Source organism: Talaromyces proteolyticus (assembly GCF_021365285.1).
Source record: "Talaromyces proteolyticus strain PMI_201 chromosome Unknown BGW36scaffold_10, whole genome shotgun sequence".
Taxonomy (NCBI): domain Eukaryota; kingdom Fungi; phylum Ascomycota; class Eurotiomycetes; order Eurotiales; family Trichocomaceae; genus Talaromyces; species Talaromyces proteolyticus.
Window position 1 is genome coordinate 550722 of NW_025764286.1, and position 13772 is coordinate 564493.

The following is a 13772-nucleotide window of genomic DNA, read 5'->3' on the forward strand; positions in this document are numbered from 1 at the left end:
AATATCTAATTAAGGATGCTTCCCTTTTTATAAGAAAGGATGTCTGGGAGTCAACACAGGACTAATGGATTGAATGTTACCTGCTTATGATATTTTTATTTTTCTTTCTATGGTTTTATTATGATTTGGGGCTGTGATGCAATTATTTCGTAGGATACGATACCATTGATTGATGCTTTCATGGATGGAAGCTAGGAACTACATGCTTTGGACTTTTTCACTTTGAATTGAATATCTTTTGGCATTCCCGATGTCAATTTGCGCATATCCAGGTTTATAACACAGTAAACAACATTGGGTTATCGATTTGTTTAGTCAACTTCGATGGTGTCATTTCAGTCTGGATCCTCGTAGGATTAAGGCGCAGACTTTTCAGTTGATGTATTGATGAATTGTAACATTTAATCGAAGCATTTATATTTTAACGTATACATGTACTCTTTCCTTCCTCATACTCCTGTGTGATATCTTTCTTGAATTCAGACTAACAAGCCCCTTCTACCAGATACTTGAGTGCTACAATGGGCCACCCAAATCTATAGGTTCTAAGATGGTACGTTAGTGCACTGCAAGGCCCTTTTTCATTTATTTTATATGTCCTGAGACATTGTCACAGGAGGCTATATACCTCATTTGATTTGTTTGGAACTAATGGCGGGGTGGGGGCGGCCGATAAGGATGACCACGCCAGTCAGGTGACAGATAAGCCACCCTGTGACATATCTAACCCGACGTCGGCCCTTCATCTGAAGTAACAATACCAGCTCCAGTGCTTTTCACACTGGACGCATCCTCTCCATATTTGTAAATTTGCATTTTCTGTAGGCGACTTGGGCTTCTGCACTGATGGTCCAAGATGACAGAAAATAGACACCTCATTCCCGTCCTGGTCACCATGATGTTGGTGACCGGGGTGTGCAATACCATTCTGAATAAGTATCAGGTTCGTTATTGCCTAACACGAATTCTTTTATCTATTGACTGACAGTTTATTGGTAGGACATGCAATGTGTCAGGAACTGTGACTCGCCCGATGTAAGAGACCATAGCTTGTTCGAGCAACCCGTCATTCAGACGTACGCCTCTCATTTAATCCCCCAAGATACAACACTAGCTGACAATGACTATATACAGAGCACAAATGTTTATCGGTGAAATGGGCTGCTGGCTCGTCGTCTTTATATCTCACCTCTACACTCGCTTCTCAAAACGACAAAGGGCAGCCCCCCTGCTCGCCGGCGGCTATCGACCTGTTCGTAGCGACGAACCCGATCATGATGTGGACGAGGAGGGCGAAGAGGAAGAAGACCAAACACTCGTTGATTCCGAAGAAGACCCCGCTGCCAAGCCCCTCATTGGGTCAGATACCGGGCGCATTCATTTGCGAGGGTGGAGAGTGTTGCTGCTTGCCGCGCCGGCATGTTGTGACATCACGGGAACAACACTAATGAATGTTGGTTTGTTGTTTGTTGCAGCCAGCATTTATCAGATGACTCGCGGTGCGCTTGTGTTGTTTGTTGGACTCTTCAGCGTCTTGCTTCTGCATCGCAAACTGTATCTGTATCAATGGCTCGGTCTGGTCGTTGTCGTGTTGGGTGTTGCCTTGGTTGGTCTTGCTGGCGTTCTCTTTGGGAATAGTCAAGGACATGATCTCGAAGATGGCATCAACAATATATCCCTGAAATATGTGCGAGATATTCACACATCAAGCCAAACGCCTGAAAGCGTTGCTGTTCTGATCGGGGTGTTTCTGATAGCTGCCGCGCAAATTTTTACAGCCTCACAGTTCGTTCTCGAAGAATGGATTCTTGAGAACTATGCTATGGCACCATTGAAGGTCGTTGGCTGGGAGGGCATTTTCGGCTTCTTGGTGACAGTCATCGCAATGATCATCTTGCATTTGACTGTTGGAAAGACAGATGCAGGAAGATATGGATACTTTGATTTGGCGGAGGGCTGGCATGAAATTACCTCCAACCGACAAATTATTATATCCAGCGTACTAATAATGATAAGCATTGGGTAAGCCTATCACTCCCCCTCTTAATATACTATCCTAACAGCCACTGCAGCGGATTCAACTTCTTCGGTCTCTCCGTAACACGAACCGTCTCAGCAACGTCCCGCAGCACAATCGATACCTGCCGCACACTATTCATCTGGTTGGTCTCCTTGGCCCTTGGCTGGGAAAATTTCAAATGGCTTCAAGTCGTCGGTTTTGTATTGCTTGTCTACGGCACCTTCCTATTCAACGATATCGTGCGACCCCCTCTGAAAGCGCTTTTACCGAAGCGAGAGGTGCTAGTGCATGAGGAGTTACTTCCAGAGGAACCCATTGAGCATATATAAAGTGGAGTATTATGTTCCTTCCTTTGATTCCTTTAGGTCCATCTCATGGCCGTGACCGGTTTAGCTGCCAGGCCCTGTTGGCGTCACTTTGGAGAACTATGCGTCTGGTTTTCTTATTAATCATGGCTTCGGGAGTTTAGGATTGCTCAAGTGTCTAATTCCTTGTTGCGTTATCTGTTGTTTTGGCATGCCTTCATCGTATCAACTACATAGCTCATATATACGTGACCTATCCTGAATCATTATCACTCAATTGACTACATTCAATAATTGAAACCGAGATAACCATTCAACCAACCATCGATCATAAAAGATTCAAAAGAATGATATTATTTCCGCTCTACAGCTTGACATTTAGTCACCATAACAAACAGACAACCATAGACCATGGTATATTTACTATACACAAACTCAAGCAACAAACAAGCATCTGATACCAAGTATCCGGAAAAGAACGATTTTTGCAACACCAAAAAACCCAAAAAAAAAATCCAAGAAAAAGAACGACGCGAAGGGGTATAAGTTGTTTTATGATATAAAATATACATGTGCATATAGACAGAAAAGTGATCGGTGTCTGCAGGTTGAAAAAGTGGAATCGTGATCTACATAACGAGGGAAATAAGGTTTATACTAAGACATAGAGAGCGCACATCTAGAAAAATCGAATTAGAGGGTGCCATACACAGAAAGTGACAGGGACAAGGACTCACCATGGACAGACCTAGGATCATGGAAAACCAAAAGACAATGTTCTAGAATAATTTTTTAGAAATCGGACCAGCTATAAATAGAGAGTGAAAACTTACATTCCAGATCTTTGCCCGGCGAATAAACTGTGATCGCTGAACCGCGATGATAGGTAATTGCAGCATCATGGCCAGAAACCCATACCCTCTCAGCTTCTTCGTGATACAGCTCATAACTAATTCATGCGCCAGCGCACTGACCAAAAAGGTGATCAACATGGCCACTGTTGGGGAAAAATAGGACTTTGATGAGAAATACACGTGGCGACGGAGGAAATGGTGGACGGGGATATTCCACTCTCGCGAAAACTCCAGCCAGTCGCACGAGTTCCACCAATCCGAGTAGAAGCGGCGGTCGGCAAAGCAAGTGATTTCGGCGAATGCGCCGAGCACGTATTCGAATATTACGAGGAAGACGAGGAGGAAGGTTATCATGAATGGGAATAAGAGCATGCTTGTGGTTTCAGCCAGGATCAAGGCCTTTTCGGAGACGCTGGTGACGTCGGAAAGGTTGATGTTGGCTTCATTGAGAACGGGGACGATGAATTCTTCGCTTGTTAATGTCAATAGGAAAATGCAGCCGAAAATGGCCAGGGTCTTCAAGAAGACCTCTGTCCAGCGCGTGTTGGGGGTTCGGGGGTATTCAAGTTCATAGCAGAGCGTAGGACAGAACAAGAAGTCGATAAAGTTGGCAGTGCTCAGGTTTTGAGGGTACGTCACATGGCCCAATGGAGAAGTGAGTTCGGTAGCTAGATCATCGCGAAGCTTGGATAATGGTTCGTCTTTTTTCAACGCAAAGCCGGCATTCATCGTCAATGTGCGGGTTGGAGAACTGGGGTAGTGCACCGCAGCTGCCATTGATGCCGGGCCGGGTTTGTCGAGCTCGGAAAGACGTCGCTCAGTTTCGCTCAGGTGGCCGTTATAAAAGGCATAGGAATGCATTTTCATGAGTATCGTCAGTGTATGCAGAGTGAAGAAAACCTGAGCCGTCCAAGTCCAGTGCAGCATGAATGGCCATCTATAGACATGTTAGCATTGTGAAACCACAGCCTGCGCGTAGGTCCATACTTGATCCATAATGTGAGCCATCCAAACTGATAGATTATGTGAATCCAAGACCCTCCGCGAGACCAATGGAGAAATTTGAAGCCGCTCCGGGTCATGCGTTGAATCGGAAGTGCAAGGGCTGAGCTAGTGACCATTGCCAAGTCACTGATGGCCAGCTGCCATACATTGGCAGAGAGTAGACTCCAGACCTTCACTCGAAGGGGATACCCAGTATCTTTGATGTTGCGCAGCACTGTGGTAACAACCATAATAAATAAACCAACCCAGAAGAGTGTGAAGAAGCCGCGGAAGTTATGATAGTCGCTCTGAGGGTCGAAGTGGGAGACGCGAGGGACATAGTCAATTGTATGGAAAAGGCGGTGCCTTGCACGAACTTGCTTGCGAGCAGATGACAATGATTTGACAGATGGTGGTGCATCGTCGGGGACGGGAGTCGAGGTGCCGCTATTTGAAGCACAATCTCTTAGCGACCGCAGGGGGGTTTTACGATCTCAATACTGACCTCGAATCGGTGCCGTTCCTCTCCAGGACTGGGTGGGAAGGCACCAAATGATCGTGATCTTCGGGGTGCGCAGACTTGAGGGTGCGAGCTCTCAAGCTCTGGGAGACCGCGGAGGTGGCTGTTGTCGACATGGTTGATGACAGACCAGGTTGTTATGTTTGTGTAGGGGACATGGACGAAAAGAAATCACAGCATGGGCAGAAGAAAAGTAGGATGGCAGTCATGGGCCGAGCCTGGAAGCTGGCGGAAGGGCAGTCAATCAATAATATCCCGGATGGCATACTATTCCCACTCTGCCCTCACGCCACTACGTCAGCGTACTGGAATGTTGCCTCGGAAGCCTGCGGCGGTACCAACTGCCAAGTAAGCCTTAGTAAGGGGCCGCCCCGCCGCCCTGGAGCGTCAGCCCTAACGCGGCTCTGTAAATACGTGCGTACAGCACAGAGAATGTACCGCCTGGCACTATGGGCTGTGAACGATGATCGAACATTTGAATATTGACGTTGTATTGGCAAGTGTGCACTAATGTCTTGGTGTACATGTGTAGCCCTGAATGAAAGGCGATCAGCCCATACAGCCCTAAGGAAACAGTTCGGATTAAAACAGAAGATGGTTTCATTTCTTTGATATTGAAATTATTAACCGACGTTGTACCTTGCTAACTGGCTCAGACAATGTAACTAGTTGATTGACGTAAACAGCACCAAGAATTCCGTTGCATGCCCCTTATTAGTATACTAATCCACAACCAAATGATGTACAATGCATCGAATAATCGAATGTCTTGCCCTTGCTCACCTTAACAATTAGTTCTGCGAATTTATACATATGTGCCCCCGGTGAGTGACAACGCAAATACCAGGCGTCGGGTGTTGTACCCCTAGAGACTCAGGGATTGACAATTCTGCGGGCTGTGGAATAGACAGGGATAAGGCAGCAAGGCAGCAAGGCCCCAAGGCAGCGATCACGTGCTGCCCTTCATATTTCCGTCCGAGCTCAGGACGTCCTATGCTAGTCGAGAATAAACAAATCAAAAAAAACCAAAGATCCTCCAAGATCCTGAGCCTCAATATCCTCCTAGGGCGTTTGGCCGTGTCCAGATGGCAGATGTGGCTGGTGGCGCCACAGTTGGTGGAGCCACAGCGACGGCGACTGCTAACTAACTAAATGACGGCTGCTCGCAATTGACAATTAACAGATAATCCGCAGCTCTGCGAAACGAGGCACAAAGTTGCAACTTCCATCACTGCCCCTCTTCTTCAACACTGTTCGACAACCATCTCCGCCGCCGCTTCGGCCTCCTCGCCCTATCAATCGCTTCAGTGACAGTTTTCTGTCATTCACACCCCGCAAGGGGTTGTAACGGCCACCATGACTTCCCGTGAGTCTTCCCCACACAGAAAGCAACAGGTCTCCGAACTGACCACCAAACCCCCGTGCAGTCAAACAGTTCATTCGCAACGTTCGGTCTGCCAAGACAATTGCAGATGAGCGAGCAGTCGTCCAGAAAGAAAGCGCCGCCATCCGTGCCTCCTTTCGTGAGGAAAGCCATGACTCCAATGTTCGGTCAGTTGGCCAGCGGTAGTTACCCACGAAATACACCCTGCTGATATCTTGAGAATTAAACAGGCGGAACAACGTTGCCAAGCTACTGTACCTTTTCACTCTCGGAGAGCGAACCCATTTCGGTCAGATCGAATGTCTCAAGCTCCTAGCATCGCCGCGGTTCGCCGACAAGCGTTTGGGATACTTGGGTACCATGTTATTGTTGGATGAAAACCAGGAGGTTTTGACGCTGGTCACTAATTCTCTGCAAAAGTGAGTTTACAATACATCCTTCAAAGACAATACCCCCTCTGACAGTTGAAAGTGATCTCAATCATTCGAATCAATACGTCGTTGGTCTAGCCCTGTGTACTTTGGGGAATATTGCCTCTGTCGAAATGTCTCGGGATCTGTTTACCGAAGTGGAATCATTGATAAGCACAGCTAATCCCTATATTCGACGAAAGGCGGCATTGTGTGCTATGCGCATTTGCCGCAAGGTGCCTGATCTTCAAGAACATTTCATTGAGAAAGCCAAGATGCTTCTTTCCGATCGCAACCATGGTGTTTTGCTTTGTGGTTTAACTCTTGCTATTGATCTTTGTGAACATGCTGAAGAACTTGATGAAGGCCAAGAAGATATTCTTGAAATGTTTCGCCCACTGGCCGCCCCGCTCGTCAAGGTTTTGAAGGGCTTGACCACCTCGGGTTATGCTCCGGAACATGATGTCTCTGGTATTACTGATCCTTTCTTGCAGGTCAAAATCCTTCATTTCCTTCGTGTTTTAGGTAGAGGAGACGCGGCTACAAGCGAGCTCATCAACGATATCCTAGCCCAGGTGGCCACAAACACTGAGGCATCAAAGAACGTCGGTAATGCTATTCTTTACGAAGCTGTGCTTACAATTCTGGACATCGAGGCCGATTCTGGTCTCCGAGTCCTCGGTGTCAATATCCTTGGAAAGTTCCTTGCCAATAAAGATAACAACATTCGATACGTAGCCTTGAACACGCTCATAAAGGTTGTTGCTGTCGAGCCTAATGCAGTGCAAAGACATCGGAATACTATCCTAGACTGCTTACGAGACCCGGATATTAGCATTCGTCGCCGGGCACTTGACCTGAGCTTTACCCTCATCAACGAGGGCAATGTCCGTGTCCTCGTTCGTGAGCTCCTAGCCTTCCTTGAGGTTGCCGACAATGAGTTCAAGCCTACAATGACTACTCAGATCGGAATCGCAGCTGATCGCTTCTCTCCAAACAAAAGATGGCATGTCGATACTATGCTCCGAGTTCTCAAACTCGCTGGTAGCTCTGTTAAGGAACAGATTCTTTCGTCGTTTGTCCGACTCATTGCCACGACTCCAGATTTGCAGACGTATGCTGTGCAAAAGCTCTATGCAGCTTTGAAAGAAGACATCACTCAAGAGGGGTTGACACTCGCAGCATCGTGGGTTATCGGTGAATACGGCGACGCTCTACTTCGCGGTGGACAGTATGAAGAGGAGGAACTAGTTAAAGAGGTCCGCGAAAGTGACATCGTCGACTTATTTACCAATATCCTCAACAGCACTTCTGCGACGCAGATCGTCACGGAATATATCACTACTGCCTCCATGAAACTCTCTGTCAGATTATCGGACCCAAGCCAAGTGGAGCGGATCCGCCGCTTCCTTGCAACCCGTACGGCTGACCTGAATGTTGAAGTTCAGCAAAGGGCCGTTGAATACAGTAATCTATTTGGCTACAATCAAATTCGTCTAGGTGTTTTAGAACGTATGCCGCCCCCTGAAATTCGGGAAGAACAGAGGGTCTTGGGTGAGCCGACAAACAAGCGACAAAGTCGAATGCTTAAGGACAAGTCCAAGAAGCCTCCCAAACAAACCGAAGATCTACTTCTTGACATTATAGGTGGCTCAGATGTCGGCCCTACAAGTCCTACGACTGTTAATGGCTCTTCTCAAAATACTGCAGATCTCCTGGCCGACATCTTGGGTGGTGGCTCTTCTACTTCTCCTGCTCCACAACCCCCCGCACCTAATACCAGTGCTATTATGGATCTCTTCAATTCGAATGGGACACCGTCGCCTGCTCAATCACAGTCTCCCGCTCCTACATCTACGTCTCAGGATCTTCTAGCCGGTCTTGGGGCTCCGAGCTCTCCAGCCCCGGCTCCTTCAACAGGCCCACCAACCCATACTGCATTCAATAAGAATGATCTTGTTCTTACACTTCAGGTCCAACGTAATCCAACTGGGACTGGCGCTCAGGTTCTTGCGCGCTTCCGCAACAACTCTAATTTCAACCGCATAACCAGTGTTGGCTTACAGGCTGCAGTCCCAAAGAGCCAGCGGCTGCAGCTAAATGCCATCAACAAGGCAGATCTTGATGCAGGCGAAGAAGGCACTCAGGCTATGAGGATAGCGGCCGCTAGCGGTGTAAGTTGAATCTCATATACAAAGGTTTAGGACCTGCTAATAAGTATGTTTGAACTAGGCACTCCCAACCAAACTTCGCTTGCGCCTTCGTGTCACATATGGCAAAGATGGAGCGACCCCAGTCACTGAGCAAGTAGACTGGACAGAGCCCTGATTTTAGCAAACGTTACCTGTGAATGAGCGTTTCATATAGAAATGGGGAATGGAGTGTCTAATCTGTCCATCGACCTTATTTTCTTTCCAAATTCTTCCGTGCTAGTTATCATGTACATAATTCAAGACTACTTTGTGTATCGGGATGCAAAAGTCTGAATTCGGCATTGCATTTATGTCATCGACATGAATAACGAGTGTTAAATACATAATACGTTTGACTTATGTAGAACTAGAATTATTGTAGGTATTTCTTGCATACGCCGATTAGTTCTATTTAAGTTGGAAAAGTATAACGATCACTTTTAAACAGCCATACAGCAATTGATATCCCATCTTCAATCTGCATTCAATCTGCAATCTTCACAAGCCATTTCATAAAAGTGTGGGTGGTAGCCTCAGTAAGGCCCAAAAGACCCACAAAAGGAGCTGTACGACAGAATTGGGATCGAAACTGGCTTCATTAAGCCCGAAAAGGCCGGGGTTGCAAAACTTCAGGGGGAGGTTAAGCGGGTAAAGAGGGCGATTAAAGATCGCCAGAAGTGGATTGATGAAATGAAGACACGGATGAAGAAGATCCGTGACTGTTGAATATTTTGAATTTTTAATACGTGATGGGCCCATTGGCCAAATACTTCATTGTAGTTTCTCCAAGTTGGTCGCCATATCAATACAGCATGGCCATTGCATACCACGAAGCTCCTTCACAAACAGGTTTAGAACCATCATCGATCCATGTGATCGAGAGCCCTGCCGTGAATTGATATCGTACCAGACAACAAGACCTGACAAATAGAGAATTATTGGTAACCATACCGCATTAGATTTCGAACAGGCGGAAACATGCTCTAGTAAGAGCCACGCATGATGGGATGCTTTGGCGCGATTTTGTTCCTCCTCATTCGACATTGTATGAACCTGTGACAACCCAGGAACACCATTGTGCTGCTCTCGGTACTTCACCATATCTGGCAAATTCTCCAAATTCTGAAGTAGCAGATATATCTCGCAGAATTGATATAAGGCCTTGATTTCTGAAGTTGTACGATCAAAATACTCAACTTTCCAACGATTCAGGGCCCGCTGGATCGATTTCATATAGGCCAAACTGTTTGATCTTGCATCATCTCCCGGAAATCCCGCTGGGATAGTACCATGTATCATTTTGGTTTTCCATATCTGCTCCTCACTAAAAATCAGCAATAGGAGCAGCAGTGCGTTTTCTTCTGAATAAGGCAGCCACAGAGCCTTTGGGAATCCGAAAATGGTCGCAGACAGTAATTGTGAAAAGGACGACTGTTGTGAGGGAAACGGAACATCTGCAAGTGAAGAGGCAATGGTAGCCGGCATTCCGAAATGTAAAGAGCGTACAGTATCAATTAACAAAGCATACGCCAAAAGGGAGCTTTCACAAATATATTAGATATTACGCCGAACCACGGATAGAAGAGATATATACCTTTCATATTGTATATTTTGCTTAACTCCATTGCTATAAATATTTTTCATCATCTAAAATACTGATAAGCCATATAACTCAGAGAGTAGATGAGAAATGGGACCCATCGATAGGGAATATCTACCACATTGATAATCCCATGCACATTATTTGTTGTTCTCCATGTGCTGGCATCATGGGTCAAGGCACCTACGGTCTCTTGGATTAAACCCTAGAACCAAACTCTCGTATAAGCGAGGTTCAATGGATGTAGCCTTCATAGCTCGGTATCAAATAGGTAGCGTCATACAGATAGAATAGCATGATTCTTGCGCACCCTGCGGTTGTCAATTGCTAAGCCCGCAATAAGTAAACGAGAAGCAAGACTACATAGATAAACGCCACTTGAAATGTCACCATTTCTTATACTTCCGAGAGATGCAATTGAAAGCGCGAGGCATTGGTCGTTTAATGAAAAGAAACCATGGGGAATTTCGTTCAGGAAGTGTAACTCGGAATGCAAAGTCGTTACATATAGTCCACCTAAATGACTCAATTCATCCCTTGTAGGTGGCTTATCAACAGAATCAAAGTAGTTTATAGGAAATGCTGGCTTCGAGGTTGAATGTCAGTTAATTTTAAGAAATCAGAGCCATTTATATTTTGTCTTACCCTAGAATCAGAGGGCGTGGTCAATCCGAGCAGCAGTTCTGCAGGACTTGCCCCCAAATAGTCTGTATAAGTCTCCCGAGACTCTGCCAATAGAGAATTCTTGAATGAAGGCAGCAACGCCGGATCATTCAGCTCCTGATCTTCCTGTGCGTCAAATCGTCCTGGGGTTCTTTGATAGGCCCAAAGATCTGTCGACCTCGGGTCCATTGCAAGTCAAAACTGTGCAAATTATTCATTCATTATTCTTATAATAGCTTGAAAAAGATAAATCATTAGATATTATGAGAAACGTGATCAGTTACATGTATAAAGGAAAGGAATAGCAAGTCGATAGGTGACAGGATGCAACCTGATCAAACATACCCAACAATGTGGGGTATGGCGGTACTGAGTATTGCTTTATGATTGGTTAGCTTTGACTACTATATCCTAAGTACATAAGAACCTGAGTAAATAATGGTCAGACCTGATCTCACATGCTGATTCGCTACTATAATTCTTTCTCTCTATGAATTAATTGCCCTGAAATGTCTTGCTTACTCAGCGTAACAATGTTAACGTAATTCAAGCATCCACCCGCCATCTGTGTTGTAAGGCTCCTTGACACTGCCAGCCTCTAAATGCCAAAAAGTAATACTGAGGTAATTGGGCCATTGCCCAATCCCTTGGTTGGCACGCTTATAAGCCTCTGTGAGCCTGCAGCGCGTCTCATCGCTGCCAGGCCTCACATGTGTATTGCATATAAAAAGGCTATTTTAAGAGCAAAATATCCCAGCAAAATTATATGTAAACCATAACTGAAAACTTAATATATATATGAATAGACTTATAATAATGATATATAAGAATATGAAACAAATTAAAATTAAAATTAACCAAAATTACCAAAATGATAATGTAATTTAATGTATTTTATGTATTTTTGTGTAATTTTATATATAATGAATTATGATTAAGATATATAATTTTTTATTACATTCATTTTCAGTTATAGTTTACATATAATTTTGCTGGGATATTTTGCTCTTAAAATAGCCTTTTTATATGCAATACAGATGGGCGGGTGGATGGTGAATTACGTCAGTCAATATTTGTTGACACTACCAAAACCCTAGGCTTATGCTCCTGGTGACGCTGAAGTATACCAGCACGTTACATCACATGCAAGTTCACCTATTTGTCTTCGTTGAAGCCAGACCGAAAGACTATCAATGGATCACGGCGAGATATAAATTGAAATTTAAGCTCAAGGCCCTCTAATTTGATGTTTTTACTAAATCACCAATTCAACATCATACAATCAGAACATCTCAGATTTTATTACATGTATCATTGAGCATTTCTCAAATGGCCGGCTCTGATAGAACTCTCCTTGGTCACTTGGCCTACGTTCAATACGAACATGGGGACTTGGATAGAATTGGCAGTTTGCAAATAACTTTGGTTTGACTGAAACGATGGTAGATGAGGCCAACGGCATTATCTACTAGTGTGGATATGGCGCCAATCTAATTGTGTATATCGCTCGTCGTCAACAGGGTGGCACACTAGAATCTATTGGTCCTGGTTTTGCAGTTGGTTCTCAAGAAGACTTTGAAAAAGCCTGCAAATTGCCTGGAGTTGTTATCAAAGATGCTTCTCAGCGGCCCGGCGGAGGTCAGCTTGTCGTCGTGTCGGATCGGAATGGGTATCCCTTGGGTATTGTCTAATACCAGACAGAAAAGGTAGTTAGATTTGAGGTAGCTTTTAATTTTTAACATCAATTGGTGATATATTACATAATGGATATGACTGTATGTGCACTGAATAGCTGTTCATTTGACTAACACCTCTAGCGATTGTTTGAAACTTGATGCAACATCAGCTTTCAATCCCTGGAGGCATTCCGCTGCTTTGACAAGATAAAAAGCATCAAAGCATTCCTTCGACACGTGTCTATCATCGGGTTGAAGACTTGTCCATAGAGTGAGAGCAGCAAGATATATACAAATCGCATCATGAGGACCTTCGGAATAAGGAATGCTTGACGACGGATCAGATTCGGATGGAGAAGCAGAGGACTGCTGATGAGTCTCAGCAGTGCGACCCACGATTGCTACATGAGCTCTTTCCAGTATTGCTTTCGCATGTCTAATTGCCTTTGGTTGGTCACTGCTCTGCATCCAATTCTTTTTTGTTTCTTCAAAATCTGATGAGACCTTCTCACGTTTTGAGATGACGCTATTCGCTGTGCCAACCAAAATTTTAAATGAGACGTGCAGGCTTAGGACGGTCATATGGCAGAGAATCATGGCAGAACAGTTGTTTTGAACAGCTTCATTGTGGTGTCTGATGAATCGCAGAAGTGCGTTTTCAATCAACTCAGCTCGCCATCGTCGATTCCCAGCCTCGTAGCTATGTGGATTCCAGCGTCCACTGGCGTTCCAGGCAGCTATGGCGATCAGTGCAATGTCTTGGTACATGGTACTATTTGAGAGCTCTTGGATAGGCGCTTCATTGTTGAGACATCTTAAAATAGGGTGTTTGGAGTCGGTGAACAAGTCTCTTAATGTTGAAGGAACAAAACGTGTATCAAATGGGCTAAGGACGGGAGGTAATTGTAACAAACAAAACCGAAGTGCTTCGAGCATCATAATGTCGAAGAATAGCCTGAGTAAATATCTAAGTATTAAATTCTCTTAATGATCCTGGTAATTTTATCAGTGTATACCTTTCTCTTTCTTCCTTTTCCGCTTCATTCACTCTTTCATCTAGAGAATACAACCTGCTTAGTCCGCACCATTCTTGAATTAAAACATTGTGATAAGCTTCACTGAGTTCAACGGCACGCTTTTGACCGCTGAGAATACCATAAAGCT

At 45.0% G+C, this 13772-nt stretch overlaps 4 protein-coding genes across 4 annotated transcripts; 2 read left to right on the forward strand and 2 right to left on the reverse strand.

The window, feature by feature from the left end:
- Positions 1 to 856: 856 nt before the first annotated feature.
- BGW36DRAFT_399578 (uncharacterized protein) lies at positions 857 to 2349 on the forward strand (the record flags this gene model as incomplete). Its single annotated transcript, XM_046218536.1, has 4 exons — positions 857 to 943; positions 1000 to 1076; positions 1135 to 2022; positions 2073 to 2349. 4 exons carry the CDS (start codon positions 857 to 859, stop codon positions 2347 to 2349), a joined length of 1329 nt encoding a protein of 442 aa, XP_046068650.1.
- Positions 2350 to 2640: 291 nt separating this feature from the next.
- BGW36DRAFT_27374 (putative sterol o-acyltransferase) lies at positions 2641 to 4986 on the reverse strand. The gene is made up of 5 exons (XM_046210167.1): positions 4669 to 4986; positions 4167 to 4610; positions 3159 to 4116; positions 3063 to 3104; positions 2641 to 3004 (listed from the first exon to the last, which is right to left on the reverse strand). The coding sequence occupies exons 1-5, from the start codon at positions 4797 to 4799 to the stop codon at positions 2978 to 2980; spliced, it is 1602 nt and encodes a 533-aa protein (XP_046068651.1). The 5' UTR covers positions 4800 to 4986; the 3' UTR covers positions 2641 to 2977.
- Positions 4987 to 6039: 1053 nt separating this feature from the next.
- BGW36DRAFT_430525 (putative AP-1 adaptor complex subunit gamma) lies at positions 6040 to 8805 on the forward strand (the record flags this gene model as incomplete). The annotated part of the gene is made up of 5 exons (XM_046220853.1): positions 6040 to 6049; positions 6111 to 6234; positions 6298 to 6486; positions 6539 to 8651; positions 8710 to 8805. 5 exons carry the CDS (start codon positions 6040 to 6042, stop codon positions 8803 to 8805), a joined length of 2532 nt encoding a protein of 843 aa, XP_046068652.1.
- A 245-nt stretch (positions 8806 to 9050) lies between these two features.
- Positions 9051 to 10577, reverse strand: BGW36DRAFT_27444 (uncharacterized protein). The gene is made up of 2 exons (XM_046210174.1): positions 10264 to 10577; positions 9051 to 10209 (listed from the first exon to the last, which is right to left on the reverse strand). The coding sequence occupies exons 1-2, from the start codon at positions 10314 to 10316 to the stop codon at positions 9441 to 9443; spliced, it is 822 nt and encodes a 273-aa protein (XP_046068653.1). The 5' UTR covers positions 10317 to 10577; the 3' UTR covers positions 9051 to 9440.
- Between the last annotated feature and the right edge of the window lie 3195 nt (positions 10578 to 13772).

Bases quoted from the DNA above. Each gene is read 5' to 3' on its own strand.
- BGW36DRAFT_27374 (XM_046210167.1), bottom strand. From the start codon at position 4,799: ATGTCGACAACAGCCACCTCCGCGGTCTCCCAGAGCTTGAGAGCTCGC. The intron at 3,105-3,158 runs GTAAGTTTTCAC...AAATTATTCTAG, and splicing joins GCCGGGCAAAGATCTGGAAT to AACATTGTCTTTTGGTTTTC. The intron at 3,005-3,062 runs GTGAGTCCTTGT...CGATTTTTCTAG, and splicing joins TGATCCTAGGTCTGTCCATG to ATGTGCGCTCTCTATGTCTT.
- BGW36DRAFT_27444 (XM_046210174.1), bottom strand. From the start codon at position 10,316: ATGATGAAAAATATTTATAGCAATGGAGTTAAGCAAAATATACAATAT. The intron at 10,210-10,263 runs GTATATATCTCT...TATTTGTGAAAG, and splicing joins CAAAATATACAATATGAAAG to CTCCCTTTTGGCGTATGCTT.